The sequence below is a fragment of the Diabrotica virgifera genome, chromosome 9 (genome assembly GCF_917563875.1).
Source record: "Diabrotica virgifera virgifera chromosome 9, PGI_DIABVI_V3a".
Classification (NCBI taxonomy): domain Eukaryota; kingdom Metazoa; phylum Arthropoda; class Insecta; order Coleoptera; family Chrysomelidae; genus Diabrotica; species Diabrotica virgifera.
Window position 1 is genome coordinate 209096566 of NC_065451.1, and position 23374 is coordinate 209119939.

Sequence of the window (23374 nt, forward strand, 5' to 3'; positions counted from 1 at the left end):
GTTAGTTCAAAGATTTTCGTTACGGGAAAAATCCGCTAGAGCGAGTTCTGTTGGCCTACTTGAACGACTCGCGTTACAACTGAATGTTTCGAATACTCTTCTTGGAGATTGTGCACAGTTCTTATACGAGAAGAAATCTGGGTAAGTCCTCTTTTTCGAAATAAAAATTTATAAAAATATATTTTACATTATTTCAATATTTTATTCATTTTAATGATCTTTTCAACAAAATTTGTAGTATTTTTAGAGGGAAAAGGCCAGAATTTTACACAAAAATTAAGTTTATTTGACATTTCTCAAAATAAAGGATATTAATTATTACTAATTAATAAATAAAATATAAACTTACTTTTTAGTAAAATTGTGGTTTATTTTCACTAAAAGAATACTAAATTGCATTAAAATGTCACAACAAAATAGCTGCAGCACATTTTTTCTTCATTTCCTGTTTTTACTGATTTATTTTTCTGTCAGTTATATGTAGGTATAGTTTTAAAATCTCATGCAGTGTATCTGAGTCTTTTTGCCGTTTCGTTGATTATTTTATCTTATTTTGTTTTATTTTAGTTTGTTATTTTTCTGTGAGTTATATTATGTATAGTTTTAAAAGCTCCTACAGCGTATTTGAGATTCTTTTTGCGGTTTCTTTCAATATTTTCTCTTATTTTATTACATATTTTTATTTTGTTATTTTTCTGTCAATTATATGTATAGTTTTAACATCTTCTTAAATGTATCTGATTCTTTTTGCCGTTTCTTTCAATATTTTTTCCTATTTTATTATTTTTATTTTGTTATTTTTCTGTCAATTATATGTATAGTTTTAAAATCTTCTTCAATGTATCTGATTCTTTTTGCCGTTTCTTTCAATATTTTTTCCTATTTTATTATTTTTATTTTGTTATTTTTCTGTCAATTATATGTATAGTTTTAAAATCTTCTTCAATGTATCTGATTCTTTTTGTCGGTTCTTTCAATATTTTCTCTTATTTTAATATTTTTAATTTTGTTGTTTTTCTGTCAGTTATATCGTATAGTTTTAAAATCTCCTACAGTGTATCTGAGTCTTTCTGTCGTTTCTTTCAATATTTTTTCTTATTTTATTATTTTTTATTTTATTATTTTTCTGTCAGTTATAATATAAATAGTTTTAAGATCTTCTACAGTGTACCCGATACTTTTTGTCGTTTCTTTCAATATTTTCTCTTATTTTATTATTTTGTTATTTTTCTGTCAGTTATATGTATAGTTTTAAAATCTCCTACAGTGTATCTGAGTCTTTCTGTCGTTTCTTTCAATATTTTTTCTTATTTTATTATTTTTTATTTTATTATTTTTCTGTCAGTTATTATATAAATAGTTTAAAAATCTTTCAATATTTTCTCTTATTTTATTATTTTGTTATTTTTCTGTCAGTTATATCTATAGTTATAAAATCTCCTACAGTGTATCTCAGTCTTTTTGCCGTCTCTTTCATAATTTTCTCTATTTATAAAAATTTTTTATACCAGTTTTATATTTTTTCTAAATATCTTTAGTATTAGATATTATTGCGTTTACATCAATGTTTTGATTACTAGATAATAAATTGGTTACATTTTTTACAATAATATAATGTAGATGTAGCGTGTTTATGTATCTTTATTTGTCTTTTTTTCTTCTAAAATTATGTTTCTTTTAAATCTAATTTTTAAATCTAATTTTCACTGACATATTCTATTGTTGGTTTTTAATAGTTATTTATGATATACAGTGTTAAAAGTACACGTTTAAGGCACGCATGTGAAAGTTTGCAGAATGAGCGATAGCGAGTTCTGCAATTCACATGAGTGCCTTAAAAATGTACTTTTTAACACGCATATCATACAATATTTTTTCTACAAACGTAATTACAGGACAATATCTACAAAAACTTTTACTTGAACTTGACTGACATTCCAATTTTTATATTTTTTTGACATTACATCAAAATTGCCTATACGGCCAATACGAACTGCAGTGCCTTAAAAAATTTTTAAAGCACTAGTGCCTTAAAGTAGCATTTTTAACGCTCGTATGGAGTGCTAAAAATTGCATTTTTAACACGGTTGTAGAAAAAAATTTAAAAATGTTTTTTATTTATTTCTTTAGCTTCACTTTTTATAATATTTTCAAGTTTTATGTTTTTCGTTTATTGTAGTCTTTTGTTCATGTTCTTTTGTTTTTAAATTCGTTATTAGGGGCATAAAGAACATACTTCTTTGTGTAGTTGGACACTTAATTCTTATGTTCATAATTTTTACCGTATTCTATATATTATATCTCGTCTTCTTTTGAGTCATTTTAATATCCGTATTTTTAGTTTTAATTCTTCTGTAATAGGTTTCACGTTATATTATTCTAAGTTATTTTTTGCTCTAGTATTCTGCCGTTAAGTTAGTGCTTTTTATCATTGCTATAAATGCTTTTTACCATTGTATTTCTTACGAATTTTATCTTTTACTCTAACTTTACTTTTTCTGTTTACTTTTGTGAATGCCCTTATAACCCAATTTTGTATAATAATTTCTGTATATTTAAGTTCGTACACAACGTTCTATTGTTGCATTATTTCCAATTCTGTTAAGTATAGTTGTTCCATTATTTCTCTTAAAACTTTTCATTGTGTCAGGATAATACAAAATATATGATTGTCTCTGTTGGCTTTTCTATTTCTTAGATTTTCTGTAGTAGTACATACACCCATATTTTACTCTCAATGTTTCTGATTTTTATAGAGTTTCACAACGGTTTCACTATAAATAATTATGTTTATCTTCTTTTTTAATCTAATATAATATGTATCTCATGTTGCTCAGTCTTACCAATTTTTCATTTTATATCAATTTATGTTGTAAACATATTTATTGGTCTGTAAAAATTCCAAACCACAACAATTTTTTCTGTGTTTTAGTTTGACATGAGCAGTTTAAGTCTTCTGACAACAATTTGTTTATTAACATTGCCAGATTCCACCTTTGCTGATATTTCGTAAGTAAAATAAAATCGACCTTAATCAGTAATGTTTAACAACCATTTTTAAATTAGTATTCATATTTCATACACTTTAAACACATCTAAAACAAATATGTTGCGTTAAAAATAAATTACTTTTACCTTGCGTTGTTCGGAAAATACATAAATAGCTATTTGTATAACAATGGAGGAAAGTGCTACTTTTCCTCGTGAGAATTAAGTTTACTGCCCGACGCGTAGCGGAGGGATAATCATTCAAGGGAGGAAAAGGTACTTTACTCCCAAGTTATACATATGATTTTTCCACCTTCCTCAAACAACAAGTCATTTTTTTATTTTTAAATAATTTATTTATGTAACTAACTAACAAAATGTATTAGAGAACTAAAACTAACAAGTAGGTACAGTAGAACTGTCAACTGTCAAATATAAGTCAAATTATTAATGTAAACATTGTTAAACCAAAATAACAATTTACTGTTTTTTACCATTCTGTAAAATACAGGGTGTTCTACAAATAAACGAAAAAATGTATAAATACTTACGTAATATATAATAGAATATTGTATAGGGCGTCAATAAATTATTTCATCAATGGCATACTATGACGTCACTTTTACTTTTCTTCCCTAGGGAGGAAAAGTACTTTTCCTCCCTAGGGAGGAAAAGTACGACTTTGCTCCCTACAATCAGGTCAGGAAAAGTATAGTTTCGGTAGAGGTAGGTGGAAAAACTATTTTCAAACTGATCTGATCGTCACCATTGATATCTTCTCTACTATACAGTGATGAGCGCGCTAATAACCAGCAAAATAACGCAAAAGATGGAAAACAAAATACATTGCGAAACGAATGAGGTGGAAATGAACGTTATAAACGTATAAAATTAATATTATATTACATCCACCCACCTTTATAAGACGTCTGTGACAGGAGTATTTTATAGAATTCTACTGTCACAGTGACAGATGTCATACTCCTCTGATACGTCTGACGGTGGGAAACTATGTAATGTAATGTTAATTTAATTTATACGTTTAAACGATAATTTCCACCTCCAATAGTTTCATCTCTTTTTGTTTCGCAATGTATTATGTCTTTCATCTTTTGCGTTACTTTGCCGGTTATTAGCACGCTTATCACTGTATATTAGGTTATATCAACTAACCTCTCTCTCCTATTGGGCTACAGCCGAAGTCAGACCCTGACCTCCCTCCATCCTCCTTTAATCATTCCTTTCCTTGGCTTCTTTCCTCCAGTTATATTGGCTCTCACTTCGAGGATCCACTTCTTCTTTCGTCTTCCTACTGGCCACAGTACTACCATATTTCCACTAAACGTCCTACTAGGTTTTCTGTTATGATCTATTTTTATAAGTTGCCTTGCCCAGCGCAATCTTTGTATTTTTGCGTAATTTGCTATAGAGGGTTTTTTATAATATTGACATAACTCGTGGTTGAAACTTATTCTCTACATACCATTGTTACATATGCGTTCCAATGTCAGTTCGACGAATCAGTTCAACCTCGGAACTAGCGAGGATGGTTGTATCATCAGCATATCTCAAGTTTTAAATCTTCTTGCCACCGATAGTGACGCCATTGTTTCAGTCTTAGTAGCTTTCCGCATCCTCCAATCATGTATTATGTTGAATAGAATTGGGTTTAGTATGCCGCCTTACCTCACGCCCTTAGTGACCCCGAAACTTTCGGTTAGTTCCTCATTTACTCTAACTCTACCGTTAGTTAATCATCTAGCCGTTATCGTCCAGTACTGAACATATGCCTCCTCAAAGCTTCTTTACGTCTCCCATCTTGAGCTACCATCATTAAGTTCCCGGCAGTTCTCTTTATGTCGTCACTCCAGAGCGTTGGTGGTTGACCTCTACTTCGTTTGTCTATCCGCAGTCGCCATTCCAATAATCTTCTAGTCCACCTGTCCTTCGGTGTTCTTGCTACATGACCTGTCCATCTCCATTTTTTTTGCTGCATATTCTACTATGTTTTTGATTTTTGTTCTTTATCTGATGGTATCATTTGGTATCCTTTCTCTTCCTGTGATTCCTAGCATGGCTCTCTCCATGGCATATTATATAGATGCTACTAATTAACAGTATCAGATGATTCGGGTACCATTTTAGATAAAACCTGCTACATTTTACTCCAGTTGACTAGGCCTATAATCTAGGGAGCACACATAGTATGCTTATTCTTTTTTAGATTATACTAGTTCTTATATTTTGTAGATTATGTCCTCTAGATATATACCCTCAAAGAATGCCAGACAGGGGAGAAGACAAAGAAGAACTGGCGTAAGTAATTTTTGTGTAGATCATAATATGTTTATCATTTATACCTACTTATCATTAATTTATAGGACTGGTCTTACTATACGTGATATTCTACCAACCGATCCAAGCAAATATGACAAAATGAGACCTCCCAAACGAGATGGCAATCCCACGATTGTCCATTTTCATGTGACTGTTATGGGACTGGACAGTATCGATGAAAATTCTATGGTAAGTAGATTATTAAAAAGAAAAATTATTCACTGACGGAAAAACCTAAAATTTTAAGTATTTCATAAAAAGTTACAAAATAAGTTCAATATTTAGTGAATAGACTGCAACAAAACGGGACCACAGAAATAAAATTTCCTTAGATTTCCTGAAAAATTGGACATTTCGCAACATCTGGCAACAGCGCCTTCCATAAGATCATCATCATCATTTGACTCTACAACTCTATGTGAGTCTTGTCACGTTTACTATTTCACTCCATAGATGAGGTGTTTCACTCCAGTCCTGACTAGCTATTTGCCATTGCTGTACTCCCATTTTGCGTATGATCACTGGCTACTGCGTCCTTCCATCTCTTTCTTGGAAGACCAACTGACCTTTTACCATCGGGCCTTTCCCAGAATGTGGCGTTCAGAAGTCTTTCGTCACTCGATCTTAGCACGTGGCCCGCCATCTTATTCGGTTTGCTTTAATGTATCGTACTATGTTTTCATCTCCATTATACTGTCTGGAGTTCATCATTGTGTCTTCTTCTCCATTCTCCTGTTGTCTCTTTTCTGCAAGGCCCATAGATAGTCCGCAGTATCTTTCTTTCAAGTACCTTCCATAAGACCCTTGAATTGGAGATGGATTCTATGAATTGGAGAAAGACATTAAGGATGCTAAATGGGATATTTTAGGAATTAGCGAAGTCAAAAAAGAGCTGAATATCAGGTCAAACTAAAATCAGACAACATATTCCGGTATAAAGAAGAAACTGAATCAACAACTAGAGAAATAGATCTAATAATAAACAAAAAAAAGAATGTGTGTGTACTTTGTACGCACGTAAGAAGTTATACTTCTATTATATGATTTCTTAAAAATAAATGTACTTTAAACAGTTTGTTTTAATTTTTTTTAAACACCAAACTAATTTTGTGCTTACCGCTTTCAAAAAAATAAAAAAAAAGTATAGGATTGCTCCGGACTCCAACTCAAGACCTCTCGATCTCTGGCCGAATGCTATACCAAATACGCTACGAGGACTGTGTCTGTATCGGTTCGGACGTACCTAACGACAATTCACGGTAACAAACAGACTGGAAAATGAAGTATAATAAATATACAATAAAATGTTTTAATAATACTCATCTTACTCCTGAGGAAGACAAATCCAAAGACACAAAAATTATAATAAATATATTTACAAAAAACACTAATATATTCTTTTCACACCTTTTCAATCGCGCCTAAAGAAGTATAACTTCAAAAATTACAGAAAATATACAGAGCATTGACTGCATTTTTCTACAAGAGTTTGATTTTATACTCTTATGGAAGGCGCTGTTGCCAGATGTTGTGAAATGTCCAATTTTTCAGGAAATCTGGGGAAATCTTATTTTTGTGGTCACGTTCTGTTACAGCCTATTTACTGAAATTTTTAAAGAAAATCCTTTATCTGATATTTAATTTTTTATCTTATTTTGATGACAAAATGCAACATTTTGTTATTCGTAATTTTCTAAATACTTTTATATTTTTTAAACACAAATTACCATTTCCAGACATACGCTGCCGATATATTCTTTGCGCAAACCTGGAAAGACCATCGTCTTAGACTTCCGGAAAACATGACCACTGAGTACAGGTTGCTGGAAGTTGAATGGTTGAAGAAAATGTGGAGACCGGATTCCTTCTTTAAGAATGCCAAATCTGTTACGTTTCAAACAATGACAATCCCCAATCATTACATGTGGTTGTATAAAGACAAAACTATACTATATATGGTAAAGTAAGTAGGTATAATTTGTGTTTAAAAACATTACACAATTTATTTCACATTCATTATGTATATATTTGTTCCCCTGTTGCTCAGTATGCTCAGTCCCGGTAGCTGATTTATTTCCAACCAAGGTAGCGGTAGGATTCAAGGAAAGCGGCCAGAAGGTGCAAAAAATCTCCGGATTATAGGATGCTGCCAACAACGACGAATGCTGTTCTTAATTATATATATTATAAAGGGGAAGCAGATTCGAGTACTAGAGAAACAGTTCTATTAATACACAGAAAATTACAGAGAATCATACAGAGTATTGACTGTATTTCCGCAAGAGTTATGTATATGTATAAACAAGAGAAGCAATCTGATAATAATCAACATACAATATACTCTCTCTATAACTAACACGAGGTTTTGCTCATAACAAGGTACATTAGGTGCCCCATGAAAATCTTATTGAACTATAACACCTCTATAATGAGGCAGATTTGGATATAACGAGGAAAAATGAGATCGAAGAACATGTTTTTTTACCTAGTTGCGCATTGATGACTATAAATAAATACTCCAGCTGCCCTTATACAGAAATACCTAAAATCTGGGTGCTTATCGAGGCCAGTGAGGTAATAAACTCCACCGCCTGTCAACTTCTCCTGTTTATACAGGATTGGCTTATAACGAGGTAATTAGTCTGCCATTTCAGTTCTCGTTATAGAGGGAGTCTACTGTATATGCCTCTGTCATCAAATTACGAAGATGAACTTATTGAAGCCTTCTATGAGGACACCGAAAGAGCAAAAAAGCAGGAACAGGCCCATTACAATCTAATAAGTGGAGATTTTAACAGCAAACGTGAAAAAAAACTTCATATTGGATCTAATGATTTGTTTTCCAATAATTTACTGTGTGATCTTTTTGTTGCTACTTTTTTAGTAAGCATTGGTTTCATTTTTTAGGCTAACATTGCGACTCTCTTGTGCTATGAACTTTATGATATATCCACATGACACTCAGGAATGTAAATTACAAATGGAAAGTTGTAAGTACCTTTTTGTATTACCCTTTTCCTCTTTCTCGTCCATATGATAGCTAGTCCTATTAGTTTGCTTAATATGATATCAAAAATAATAATAATAAAGGCAGTTTTTGTTTTTATTCGATTCAGAGTTGGACCACCATCTCCATATAGCTATTTCAGCATCCCATGCATATTTAGTGAAGCTATGCAGTCACAACTCTGAAGCGAATATTAACAACCCTGCCTATTTATGGGAAACCATCGCGATACAATGATTCCACCTTTTGAGACGCAATCTAGCGATATCTCTCGCAAAACGAGGAAAACAACGAAAAACCCTAGATACAAAGTTTACTACTTTTTAAACAATTAGAACAATTGAAATAAAAACATAATAAACAATATTTTAAATCCAAGACTTTTCGTTAATAAACTGCTTTCTGGCTGCATCCTGTATCTCTGGCTTTTACAATATATAAGCACCAGAGAAGACGAAAATAGGAGAAAGCAAATAAAAACATTTTTGCCACGCATTTACCTTCTCTCCGTCTAGGAAAGGACCGAAAGACAGTTTCTAAATACTCAAATCTGAGTAAAGATGAAAAATAATAAAGGTAGTTTTTGTTTTATTCAATTTATGATAATTTATAATTTATGTTATCAATAATTATAGACAACACAGAAACAAACAAAACATAAATACATAAATGTAAGGAATGAAGAATAAACCCTTTATAAAGTGAATACATTTTATCTAAATGATTCACATTGGAAGAAGAAAATTTAAAAAGCATAAGGAAATAGGCGAGTCAAAACTTTGTTACTTACACATTTCTTAATATTGTTCTGAAGCTATTTTCTTGTGGCATTTTTATAATCAAGTATATTCAAATGGGAAATAAGCCACAATTTTACCTAAAAATGATTTTATTAACGTTTCGACGCCCAAGTCGGGTGTCGTTGTCAAAATACAAAAATACAAAAATTTTTGTATTTTGACAACGACACCCGACTTGGGCGTCGAAACGTTAATAAAATCATTTTTAGGTAAAATTGTGGCTTATTTCCCATTTGAATATACTTGATTACACATTTCCTTATGCCCCGCTCAAATCGTCAGATTATTGAAACATACACTGTTTTTCATGTACTTTTCATTCTCATTTCATTGCCAGTGGGAACTGAACTTCTGGGCATGTCTTCCAGCAAAATGTAGCAGTAAAAGAGTTAACTTACCTTGTCTTAATCTGCCTCTGCATGCCCCTGTATTAAGAGTCCGTATAAGGTTTAAAAAAATACATACCTAAACATACATGGGCTCCCCTACTATTATACATAAATATCTAGTTTTTTACCTCATTGTAACTTTGTTTAAATTAGGTTATATATAGCTATTTTATATTTTAATTTTTTTAAATATAGGGGAATGCAGATAGATTTTCACTTCGGAAAAAATCAAACAAGATAGAACTTTTTGTAATTTCATTAAGAAGTGTTTAATAAACAACATGTCAAAAAGTTCTACTCGAAAAGTGGGTGCTTTATTTTTTATTAAACAAATGAACTACGAAATTAGATGTTTTTTTCAAATAACTCCGAAAATATAAATTTTAGAAAAAACTGACTTGACCATTGAAAAATTCAGAAAAGTTTAGAAAAAAAAACCTTATATAAAGAATTTTCTAAAATTAAATCTGTATTTTCTATGATTTTTAATTTATAACGCTAAATTCCCCCTTCTCACAAACATTGGCGCACTGTAAACTAACTACTATTTTAAAGTAATTCTTTAACTAATGGATCAAATAAAATTTTACAAATTGAACATGAAAGAAGAATAATTAGGCTATCTTATGGTTATAATAGAAAGAAATAAAATGTATGGGCATAAGTACGGTGTGGGCGGAAAATGAGCCGTACATGAATTTTGTTTAAAAATGATTTAAAAATGTGTAACTAATACATTTTTTCTTATAAAACTCTCAATTTTGCACAACTTACCTTTCAAGCATCTTACTAAATGATGTTTCATTCAAAAAAATCTCAATTAATTCAAATGATATGACGTCTTAAAAATGTAATTTTTGATATCTTCGTAGTTTTATAGAATTACCACCACTTTAAGACGGTATTACTCAAGTTTGAACAGATCTATTACAGTTTTATAAAAGTTCTTTTTTAAGCTTAGGATATAATCTATAAAATGCACTAAATTATTTTACTTTAAAATTGAAACAAACTATTTCTTTTTAAGAAAATTAAGAAAGATAACAAAAATGTAATACAAAAACCGAAAATTACCAGCTAAAAAAATGTTTATAATACAAAGTGATCAAAACTTTTTTCTGTATAACTTACCTAAAATACATTTAATAATGGTAGGGGAGCCCAAGCGGGGATTTTTGCAGTTACTCGAGCGCGTCAGATTATCATATGGGGAGAAACCTGGTACCCTGCATATGTACATCTACCATATATTGGCTCTTAACACAGGGGAGTTCGTTAAGGGGGACCCGAAAAAAAAAATCTATCCTTAAAAAAACTCGAAATTGTCAGATTAAGGTAAGGTAAGTTAAGTACATGCAAAAGAGTGTATATTTAAAAAATCTGACGATTTGAGCCGGGCGTAAGGAAATGGACGAGTCCCAAAATTTCACAAGAAAAAAGCGAATATTTCGCGAAATGAATGACAGATCGAAAAACTAAAAAATATGTGCTCAATATTTTTTAAAAATCTATCGAATGATACCAAACACGACTTCCCACGGAGAGGGGTGGGGGGTAAATTTAATATTTTAAATACGAATCCAGCGATATTTCGCGAAATGAACATCAGGTCGAAAAACTGTAAAATACACTTATTTAATATTTTTAAAAAATCTATCGAATGGCACCAAACACGACTCCCCACGGAGGTGGGGTGGGGGTTACTTTAAAATCTTAAATAGGAGCCCCATTTTTATTGTAGATTTGGATTCCTTACGAAAAAATAAGTTACTTTTATTCGAAATATTTTTTCGAATTATGCATAGATGGCGTTATGATCGGAAAAAACGATTGTTGGAAATGGAAAATTAAATTAAAAAATGGCAAGCGCCCACTAAAATGGAAAATGTTACTTAACTTTTTTTAGTTTTAGGACCTACTCTTCACAACCCAATAGGTCTCCAAAGCGCTCGAGTGACTGCACATTTAGCATACTTTGCTCCCCTACCATAATACACAATATCGAAAATTGATATAAAGAAAAGTTGTTTGGAATTAAAAAATTGTTTTAGTGTTCAATTACATCCTTCTAATTAAAATATTGTGAATAATAAAGGCACTTAACTCTTAAGAAAAAATCATATTTTTTACATACCTAGTATAAAATTAAAAAAGTTTAATATCTGATGGTTATATCTTAGATTTTAGACCAGGGAGAGCATTTTATGAAGAATAACTTTTTTTTCGTAAAAGTGATAATAAATTAGTTATCATAATTGTAATAAAATGATGATGAGTAGGTATCCGTAATTTGAGAAAAAATTGAAATTTTTTTTCGATTATAATGATGTAATTGTATATTTAGACACAGTTTCTAATTTCAGACAACTTTTCATAATAGCACTTTTTGATATTCTGGATTATAAAGGTACTTTACTCTTTAACGAAATTCATATTTTTGACATAACTCGTATAAAATTGTTAAAATTTGATATCTGATGATTGAGTTTTAGATTTTTGACTATCCAGAGCATTTCATTAAGAATAACTTTTTTTCGTAACATTGATAATAAAAAAGTTTTTCATGTGGTTCCTAGCTACGCAGACACACTGTATAAGAGCTTCTGTATAAGAATTTTCAAATTGCAATGCCATATTCGGATTCAGCATAATCAAAAACAAAATAGAAACATATTTGATCAAAGTAAAATGATGAATTTAACGATATTTTTAAAATTATTTATATAAAACAATTGTTATTGTTTAAACAATTAATAAACAATTAGCAGCCAAATCTGCGAGTAGAACTTTTTACTATAACAAGTATATAAACTAACAAAAAAAGTTTTAGAAAAATATAAGCTTGTTTGAATTTTTCCGAAACAATGCATGTTTTCGTTTTAATTGCACTCCCCTAATAGGGCTTTTCATTCACAGTCATTTGTTTCGAGCTTCTGTCATATGTCACATAATATTAATTTATCTACGTCATACGTTATTGGTATATACAATGATACAAACTAAAGACGTATGGCGTAGATATATTAATATTATGTGACACATGACAGAAGCTCGAAACAAATGACAATCGATGAAAAGCCCTATAGATGTATAAATAATTGTTCTAGTATCACATACGACAGATGATATGATCTTCGAATGGGATCCAGACGTTCCCTTAGTAGTCGACGAAAATATCGAGCTTCCCCAATTGGCTCTGGTCAAAAATAATACCGCAGACTGTACTCAAGTATATTCAACAGGTAAGAAAGTTTTTCTTCTTAAGGTTCCATCTTATACCGAAGGTTGGATATAAACATAGCAATTCTTTTTGAAGATATTCTTCTTTAGCGACGATTCGATTGAGGGTAAAATTGTACATAAATCTGCGCGCCTGCGCACACAGACGATATGTAGTTCCTTGCTAATCTTTCAAGATAGGTATGTATGTATCTGTATCCGTGCAAATAAGTCATTAAAAGAATATATTAGTGTTTTTAGTAAATGTATTATTTATTATAATTCTTGTGTTTTGGATTTGTGTTTCTCTGTAGTAAAATAATAAAATATTATGTAGGCATAACATTTTTATACTATTTTTGTCGCCGTGTTGTGTAATTATATCCGAAACTGACATGTTAATTGCAACGACCTCGCTAGAGTAGTTGGTAGGGCGTTAGCTCCGAGATTGGAACGACGCGGGTTCGAGTCCTGGGCGATTCATATTTTTTTTATTTTTGGTTGTTTTATTAAAATTTTTTTGAAAGTAGTAGATAAGAAAGTTAGTTTAACTTTTAAATAATACCTATACAAACAACCTGTTAAGTATATTTACTTCGTTTAAATTACCTATATAATAGAAGAATATCTTCTTACGTGCGTACAAAGTACACACACTTTCTTTTTTTTTATTTACAGCAGCTCTAAATAGTTGGTTAGAGCTAAGACTAAACCATTCTCTTGGATTTCTTAACCAGGAGGTTCCTCTTCTTCCTACATCCCTTTTATTTTACACTCTATAATCAGACGTAGCATACTATAACGAGGACCTCTTACTCCATCATCATTCTCTTTGCCTTATCCCATGCGGGGTCGGCTTCCCTAATTGCATTTCTCCACACAATTCTATCTTGGATCAAATTAATATTAATCCCCTTTACCAACATGTTCTGCCTTATCGTCTCTCCACTCGTCTTCTTTGGTCTTCCTTTCCTACTCCTTCCAGAAATCTACACTTCAGCAATTATTCGTATTGGGTGATTAGTCTCTCGACGTTGAACATGACCAAACCATCTCAACCTATGCTCTCTCATTTTGGCATCAATTGGTGCCACACCTAGACTTCCCCTAATATACTCATTTTTAATTTTATCCTCTTTGGTCACTCCACTCATCCATCTAAGCATTCTCATTTCCGCCACATGCATTCGTTGTTCCTCTTTCTTTTTCACTGCCCAACATTCAGTTCCGTGCATCATAGCCGGTCTTATGGCTGTTTTATAGAATTTTCCCTTCAACTTCATTGGATTTTTCCTGTCACACAACACACCACTCGCTTCCTTCCACTTCATCCATCCAGACCTAATTCTACTACATGCATCTCCATCTATTTCTCCATTACTCTGTAATACCGATCCCAGGTACTTAAAACTGCTGCTTTTTACAATCATTTCGCCATCCAAAGATAACATTTTATTTGTAGTAACTCCATCTTTAAATGAACATTCCAAATACTCTGTTTTTGTCCTACTAAGTTTTAAACCTTTTTCCTCCAGAGCTTGCCTCCACTGTTCCAGCTTTTGTTCTAAGTCTCTTTCACTATTTCCTACTAACACGACATCATCAGCATACATTAAGCACCATGGAATGTTACCCTGTAGTTTCGCTGTTATCTGGTCCAAAACTAATGAGAATAAATACGAACTAAGCACCAAGCCTTGGTGCAATCCGACTTTCACATGAAATTTATCAGTCTCTCCCACACCTCTCCTAACACTAGTCGTTACTCCCTCATACATATCCCTCACAATCTTTGCATATTCACCAGGGACTCCTTTCTTATTGAGTGCCCACCACAGAATCTCTCGAGGAACTCTATCATATGCTTTCTCAAGATCAATGAATACCATATGAGCGTTTGTTTCTTTACTCCTGTATTTTTCCATCAACTGCCTTATAATGAAAATTGCATCTGTTGTTGATCTGCCCTGCATAAAGCCAAATTGATTCTCGGATATTTCGGTCTCCTCACGTATCCGTCTATCAATTACTCTTTCCCATATTTTCATGGTGTGGCTAAGCAGTTTTATAGCCCTGTAGTTTGTACATTGTTGTATATCTCCTTTGTTTTTGTAGACAGGTACTAGTATACTGCTTCTCCATTTGTCTGGCATTTGTCCAACTTCCATAATTCTATTAAAGAGACCTGCTAGCCACCTTGTTCCTGTCTCTCCCAATGCTCTCCATACTTCTCAGGAATATCATCTGGTCCTACCGCTTTTCTTTTTTATTTTTTGAAGCGCTTGAGCCACTTCCTCGTTTGTTATTTTGGTGACTATTGCTGCTACTGTCTCCGTTGACTCTACAGGCTGTCTGTCAAATTCTTCATTTAATAAGTCGTCAAATTACTTTCTCCAGGCAACCAAGTGACGTCATATAACGTTGAGGAAACGTCAATTTTTGGTTGAATATAACACGTGTTTGGACATTACGTCATATAGACGTCTTTGGTAGGTGATTTTAAATACGTAAGATTAATGACGTTAAAATTACGTTTAAAAAACGTTTTAATTTCAGACAGCGTAAGTCTGACGTCACAAAATTGGGAGGAGCTTGCTTGTTTGTATTGACTCAAAACAATTTCGTTTAGGTATTTTCCAACAATTTCGCTAAATGTTCATAACTCATAAGAAATTTCTCATTTATTGTTTATGCGGTTTGTGTCTTGTGTGATAAAATAAGACTTCATTTAGATATTTAGTTGAAGAAACGTATTAATTAAGAGATGTTTATGCGTTTTTGCTCAATGAGTTAGTTTAATGCAGTAATTCTTCTTGACAACTATTTGAGGTTATGTTTATTTGTTTTTAATTAAGGATTAGGATATGCTGGATAATTTTTTAATAAATTATTTATTAGTTTCATATATATGTTGTTTCAGTTTTGACACAGTAAGTAGGTATATATAACTAGTGAAAATTCTATAATGTGAGGGCTGGTGCTGGTACAATCATGCAGAATCAATATTGGAATGTTGCTTCTAGAGCACAAGCGATCTTAAACAAGTGGTAGTATATCTTCGACACATGGGAAGTAGGCCTATAGGTTTCATGTTACCTATTTTTTATACTATTTTGAAACATCTGAAAGAGGTCACTTTCTGAAAGTATTAAAGACGTGATTTTACCGACGTATAAAGGATCTTTTTGACGTTAAAAAATCGTCACGATCACGACGTGAAAAAAACGTAGATACGATTACGTTTTAAAATCGTCACCATTATGAGACAAATACATATCAAATCGATGAGACAAATACACGTGATTTTCAACGTCAGTACTACGTCACAGAAACACGTCAATTGGTCATTTTTATGACGTGTTATCTACGTTATAAAAACGTCGTTTGGTTGCTAATCTGATTAAAATCTTTTGCTTTCTTTGCTTTCTGCTTGGCTATTTTATATATCTTCGTTTCGCCTTCCCTGGTATCAAGTTGATCGTATAAGTTTGAATACGCTTCTGCTTAGGAACGAGTTTGAACAAGGACCTCTTACTATATGACCGAAATATTCCAGCATCCGCCTCTTAATTGTCTGTATAATTTTTTCCCTCTTATGAACTCTACCAAGGACTTCAATGTTGCTAATCTTGTCTACTTATGATATTCGTAGCATTCTTCAACAACACCAACGCTAAAAAGCTTCCAATGTCTTAAACTTTAATTGCTTTAATGTCCAGCAGATCCATAGAGCAAAGTTGTAACAACCAAGCAGCGCAACAAATTTATCCTTAAGGTACGTATCCAATATGTTAGCGCTCCACGCTCCTGTAACTGCTCCACATAGTGGATATGTTAGCGCTCCCGCACCGTGCAACAGTGCACGTTCCGCCTCGGTACTCCAATCGGTGGCGGTTTATATGTAAAGGAGCGCATGCCGTATCTATTGGAGCAGTTGTAGAGAGCGCGGAGCGCCAACCTAGTGGATACTTGCCTTTAGATTCATTCTTAGGTCTCTACTACATAATAGATGTTTTATTTTCACAAATTTTGCCCTTGCTATTTGTATGCGTCTTTTAATCTCTTGTGTTTGTTCTGCGTTTTGACCTACCAATGTTCCTATACTGAAGTTCACATTCAGATGGCAGCGTTACAGAGGTACGCCTGTGCTTTCTATATAGCAGAAATAACTACAATGTTGTCAAAGTTTTTAATCGTACGTTATAGGCCGGCTCCTGTAAAAGAATTATAATTTGGGAAATATTTATAAATCTACAATAGAAAAATACTACACTTTTGTGAACTTTTTTTTTAGTTTGGCCCTGCTTATTTTAAAAAAGTAGCAAAATTTACAATGGCAGTAGAATTGGCAACAATGTTATCCTATATATCCGTACACTGCCATCTGAATGTGACTTCCACTATAGATATTTTTATTTATCTACCTGGAAATTATTAATACGGAGTGTTTCGTTGTCTTTTGGATGCTTTGTACTGACTATGAACTTTGTTTTTTAAGTTCATTTTAATACCATATTATGGTACACTTGTCGTTCAGCCGTATAGTCAAGTATATTCAACAGGTAAGAAAGTTAGATTACAGAATTAACAGCAAGAAGAGTGCGAGTTATTTAATAATTAAACCATTTACTTTTGTTCTTTCACGCCGGCCTCAAAAGATTTCAAGGAGGTCTTGACACCTTCTTTGTCGTTGCATTTTTTGCTGCAAGGGGTTTATAAATAATTCAAATTAACGTAGGTCAGGAGTTTTCTAAATTTATAACTATAGTAGACTCTCTCTATAACGAACACGGGTATTACGAGGTACACTAGATGTCCCTTGAAATTCCTATTGAGCGATAACACCTCTATAACGAGGCATATTTGGTTATAACAAGAAAAAATGAAATCGAAGAATATGTTTCTTTACCCCTTTTTGGCGTGGTGATGGCCATAAATAAATACCATAACTGCCTGTATACAGGAATGTCCAACATCTGTGTGCTTATTGAGACCAGTGCTGTAATAAATTCCACCGCCGAATAAACTTCTTCCTTCTTGTTTATGTATCGACCGATATTGAATATTGTAGGAAATTTACAATTTACGATGGCCAAATTTCATTGTTGAGGTCCACCATCGACACCTAATAAACTACGTAAGAGGCATCAAAATATTTCAGTGGTGGTGGTATGCACAATATTATTGTTGTCTGAGATAACGAGATCCACTTATATCGAGGTAATTAGTCAGCCATTTTAGTTCTTGTTATAGAGGGAATCTACTGTATTTTGAACGTATTTTGTCGAAATATGCATTAATAAAAAATTTTAATTGATTACGTAAATCTGATAAAAATTTTACCTAGAAAGTTTGTAACCTTTGTTAGTATCAGAGAAATCATAGAAGACCCTCACCAAACACATACAAATAGTATCAAAGATTAAAATAAAAATGTTACATACAGTGGAAAAGAATAAATATCAATACCTAGATAAGCAAAGCTGACAAAAACTAGAAGAAATAAAGAGCAGAGGGCAAAAGATGCTAAAGAAACCATAAAAATTTAAAAATAAAGAGTTAATAAAAAGAAAATAAGAAAGAAATGCACGTACAAAGTAAAATACACGTTAGTAATGCATGTCAAACAAGACATAGCAAGCGCACGAGAATTACAAGAAAATAAAAATGAAACACGGGCACGTGTAGGAAGAATTATTAAAAACGAGCACTGGAAACGCCTCTCAAAAGAACTGAAAAAAATTATGTGATGTACCTACCCGTTCAAAAAAACCACCAACACTGCACTCCACTGGGTACATGAAAAAAGGTATAAATGATAACATAGGTGTTTTCCCTGCACACATCACCTTTATTGACACACTCAGTATAGTTATTAAATCTGCTGTTACAAGATACAAAAAAAAGAAGTTAAAAAACTTACATCGTCTTGTGGTCTTGTTTAGCTACCCCCAATACTAAAGATGACCCGTTTTACACTACATTAATCTTTACTTTGGATTAACCTTGTACTATTTTATTTACTGCATAGGTACTCTCTCTGCATACCCAAGATATAGTTGATCTCTAAAATTAAAGATGTTTTCAAACTAATTGCAACAGTACGATTTACTTAGGCCAATAGAAAAAAGTTATTTAAGACGCAGTTTAAAAGTTTTTTGGATTGTTAAAATATTATATTCATAAGGGATTTGTATTTTCCATTCATATGTATACCATAACTATTACTTATTCTATTTTTAGGTAATTTTACCTGTCTTGAAGTGGTTTTTCTACTAAAACGAAGACTCGGTTATTATCTTTTTCATACTTATATACCAACGTGTCTCATAGTGATAATGTCGGTAAGTCACTCATATATTTTAATATATTATTATAGAAAAGCTATTTTTCTATTTACTCTATTTTTCTTTCTTCATTTATTTTTTCTTAAGAATTAAAGATTCTCTCTACTAAATATTTCGATATAGTAATAGGATATATGAGAATGACAGGCTTATTCTGCTTTCTGGATCGAAAAACTCATAAATTACTCACTTACTCTCGCGTAAAACACCCTAAGCCCTAAGCTACAAATAACTAGGTATTAAAAAACTGTCTGATATCACAAGAGACAGCATATTCATTTATTTTCTCTGCGCCTTCCTTCACAACACATTATTTTTCTTCTCTCTAAATGGAAAGAACAGTAGGTATACCAATGTTCCGATTCTGCATCCTCTTCTGTTTGGGCAGAATCCAATTCGGTTATACCTAATTTTTCCTGTCATTGACTCCTGGACATTTTTTTCTGTGGGTACTTGTTTTTGGCATGGTACCTACTTCCCTGACCGGTTGTCTTCAGCAAGCACCTCGATCAGTCTGTATTTCTCTCGGTATATCCTCTGTATGCGATTTCTAGCGAGGATTTCTCTGGTCTTAACGAGTCTTCCTGTGACTTGGTGGAGGAAGTACCTTAACTTGTTCTCAGCCATTTCCCTCGGTGGTATGTATCTATGAACTGGAGCTTTTCTCTGATGGTTCTCCTCAATCCCTGGATTCTTCTCAACGCATGTAAATCCGTACTCGTTTAACAAGAAAAACATATAGGCCAGGAACCGAAGCTTTTCAACTCGCAATTTTTACAGAATGGATAGACTTGCTTGAAAATTTTAAAATAAGTAGTAGATAGACCAAGGATCAAAACCTATATGATGCCGACAGGCGCTTTTACCATGGGGGTGGCTGTCACCCCATCACGGGGGTGGCAATTTTTTATTATATTTTGACCGCAAAAGTTGATAAAAACATTCATTCTAAGCAAAAAATGTTCTATACATTTTTTTGATAAAATTAACAGTTTTCGATTTATTTGCCATTGAAAATGTTAGTTTTATATCGAAAAAATCAATGTTTTGATAGGTGTACTCATTTACGATTCACTCAATTTTTGCCGTAGAAAAAATTTTTTTCAAACCAAGTTCTTGAGAATTGAATAACCTACAATTTTATATTTAACCATTTTTTCGTATCTCTGATGCTAATCTTTATATTCTGAAGAAAATGGCATTTTTTACAAAGCTACAAAAATTCGTTATTCGCTTTTAACTCCTTTTTTTTAAAAACTAATCATTTTAAGCCAGTCAAACATCTAGAATCTATTAATAATACATAAATAAATAAGAATGAATAAGGCCAATGACTAAAAACACCGCTAACTTACATTATTATGCTTCCAATTGGATTTCTCCTTTTTTTTTCAAAGAAATATATTGATTTTTTAACCCTAACATTTTTAATTTTGATCCTAAAAGTTTGGTAAAAAAGAATTTTGTAGGTTTTTATAAGGTCTATAAGGCTATTAATATTAATTATTGTTAAAATCCTCAGTCGCAAAAAGAGGTGACTTTGAAAGGGTTGGTAAAGGTGGTTTTTGCATGTCATTACAAGTTTTAATTGTCGATAGCTCACTCAATTTTTGCCGTAGAAAAAATGTTTGCAAACCAGGTTTTTGGAAATTAAATCGGCTACAATTTCATATTGGAACATTTTTTCGTATCTCTGATGCTAATCTTGCTATTCTGAAGAAAAAGCAATTTTTTCCAAACTTCAAAAATTCATTATTTGCTTTTAACTCCATTTTTTTTAAACTGTTCATTCTAAGCCGGTCAAACTTCTAGAACCTATTAATAATACATAAATAAAAAAGACCAAATAAGGTCATTCACTAATTTTAATTAGGGTGGTGATTAGGGGATTGCTTCCAATCACTTTTTCACTGAAAAAAATAGGGGCTGACATTCTTTTCATTATAAGTTACTTAATTTTTGAGCTAGAGACTTTTTTTATTTCTGGAGATAGATATTTTTAATACTTTAAATTAGTTTGAACAAGTTGTCCTCGAAAATGCATAGTTTTCTCGTCTTTTGACTTTGAAACCACAATATTTAGCATTTGACGAAGAAGAGCCAACATATAATAAAGTATAGCTCGATTACTATTGGTCTTAAAGAAAATCTAAAAACACGTCTTTGTTTATTTTTTCAAAAGGTACATTTTTATTAAGTAAAGTTGTTTTGATAAAACGAAAACTTTTGGAGTTATTAGCAGAAAACTTATTAAAAACATTGATTTTTTCTATGTAAAACCAACACATTCGATAGCGAATAAATCGAAAACTATCAATTTTATTAAAAAAATGTATAGAACGTTTTTTGCTAAGAATGAACGTTTTTACCAACTTTTGTGATTAAAATATAATAAAAAATTTCCACCCCTGAGATGGGGTGGAAACCACTCCCATGGTAAAAGCGCCTTTCAGCATGATATATATTTAGATCCTTGGACTATCCATTACTTATTCTTAAAACTTTAAGCAAATCGATCCATTCTGTAAAAATTGCGAAGTTTTGTCCTATTTTAAGCTTCATTACTTGGACTAATAATGTTATGACGATATTACCATATAAAGTAAATAAACTATAATGACTTTAATGATTTATTTATTATAGTGGGTATCGTTTTGGATTAAGCCTGAGGCGGCACCAGCTCGAGTTACCTTAGGAGTCACTTCCTTATTGACACTCTCGACGCAACATGCCAAAAGCCAAGCTGCGCTTCCACCTGTATCATACCTCAAAGCTGTAGACGGTTTCATGTCCATTTGTACCATGTAAGTACCTAAATAGTTTCTCACGTAAAGCTGAAAGAACTGTATAGGTAGTTAGTAGAATGAGTTAAGATAGAGTAGACATGTATCTTCTTCTCCTTGACTGGCTTTACAACTCGGGGTAAGTCTTTGCCGCATCTACTACTTATAGCACCTTATAGTCCTCCATCCTCTACGATCTTGCGCTTCCATTTCCCATTGTTCTACGTCAATCCTAGATAAATCGGCTTCAATACCTATCATCCTTCCATCTTCTTCTGAGACGACCTACCGATCTTCTACCATCTGGTCTCTCAAAAACACTGTATTTAACACTCTGTCTTCTGCTGATCTTATAACATGACATGCCCATCTTATCCGGTTAGTTTTTATAGTTATAGTCTGACGATGTTTTCAGTACCATACAGAGTCACCAATTCAGATTCAGCATTGCGGCGTCTTCTTCACTCTCCTGTCAATTATTCAACTCTTTGAGGCCCAAATATCATTTTGACTAGACATGTATACATATACGCACAAAAATGGAACACCCAAATAAATATTATTCAATTCAGACCGCAAAACTAAGATTAGATAACAAAATTAGCAGTAATTAAAGGAAATATATGCACGAGAAGATTATAGGAAGATGTACAACACATTGATATTAGGTAGCAGTAGTATTCATAAAAATCATATATTTATTAGGTACTCTTAAATATGGTTTTCCTGTTTTAGATTTGTTTTCATGGCTTTAATGGAATATTGTTTAGTGAATATCGTTCTGGGTGATTCAGACGCTCCGAAGAAACCAGAAAAACCGAAAAAAGCCACTAGCGCTGATAAAATAGCGAAAGACAACACAACCCTTACTGCACCAAAAGCTCAAACCAGCCCAGCGGCGAAACAACGAAATAGAGCTATCAACATTGATAAGTTTTCTAGAGTATTCTTTCCTCTGTTATTTACCATATTAAATTGTACATATTGGATATTGTTCGCTGAGTATATATAACATGATTTTCTTTTTTGTAAATTTACCAATATTTTGTTTATGTAAATATTTATTACTATCGGAAAACGATCTACATATTAGTGAGTGTAAATAAAAATAGAATCTAATTTTCTTTTTTGATGGCCCCAATACAGTTCCAACTGTACGTTTCGATTGAATTGCTAAGCATATTACCAGGTCAAAACTACTAGTGCTTGTAAATTAGGGAAATCCATTATGTAACGATTTTAGATGCTAAAAATATAATAAATTCAATCTGTACCTATAACTTGTTTTTATATCAATCCTATCAGGCCCGAATCTACAAATTTTGTGCACCCCTGCAAACCACATGAAAGGCCCCATGTACGGTTCTAGGCATTTTGGGTGCCTACCGGGGCGTCTGGAGGATCTGGAATACCCCTAGGAGAATGGGGATCCCGTTAAAAGTATAGCTCATTTTCTTGTAGCTTCTAGAATGTTTTTTAAACGGTCTTTAATCGTTTTTAGAGT

At 32.4% G+C, this 23374-nt stretch overlaps 1 protein-coding gene across 1 annotated transcript; it reads left to right on the forward strand.

Moving 5' to 3' along the window:
* Nucleotides 1–23141, forward strand: LOC114327653 (glycine receptor subunit alpha-2). Its single transcript, XM_028276326.2, has 10 exons — nt 1–141; nt 2933–3009; nt 5239–5304; nt 5370–5514; nt 7062–7288; nt 8233–8315; nt 12629–12763; nt 18984–19084; nt 21731–21891; nt 22606–23141. The coding sequence occupies exons 2-10, from the start codon at nt 2939–2941 to the stop codon at nt 22880–22882; spliced, it is 1266 nt and encodes a 421-aa protein (XP_028132127.1). The 5' UTR covers nt 1–141; nt 2933–2938; the 3' UTR covers nt 22883–23141.
* Nucleotides 23142–23374: the final 233 nt, after the last annotated feature.

What these genes read in the sequence shown, in the direction of transcription:
- LOC114327653 (XM_028276326.2), top strand. Translation starts at nt 2,939, where the DNA reads ATGAGCAGTTTAAGTCTTCTGACAACAATTTGTTTATTAACATTGCCA. An exon ending in GTATCGATGAAAATTCTATG is followed by an intron (nt 5,515 to 7,061) that starts GTAAGTAGATTA and finishes TACCATTTCCAG; the next exon opens with ACATACGCTGCCGATATATT. An exon ending in GTCTCATAGTGATAATGTCG is followed by an intron (nt 19,085 to 21,730) that starts GTAAGTCACTCA and finishes TATTTATTATAG; the next exon opens with TGGGTATCGTTTTGGATTAA.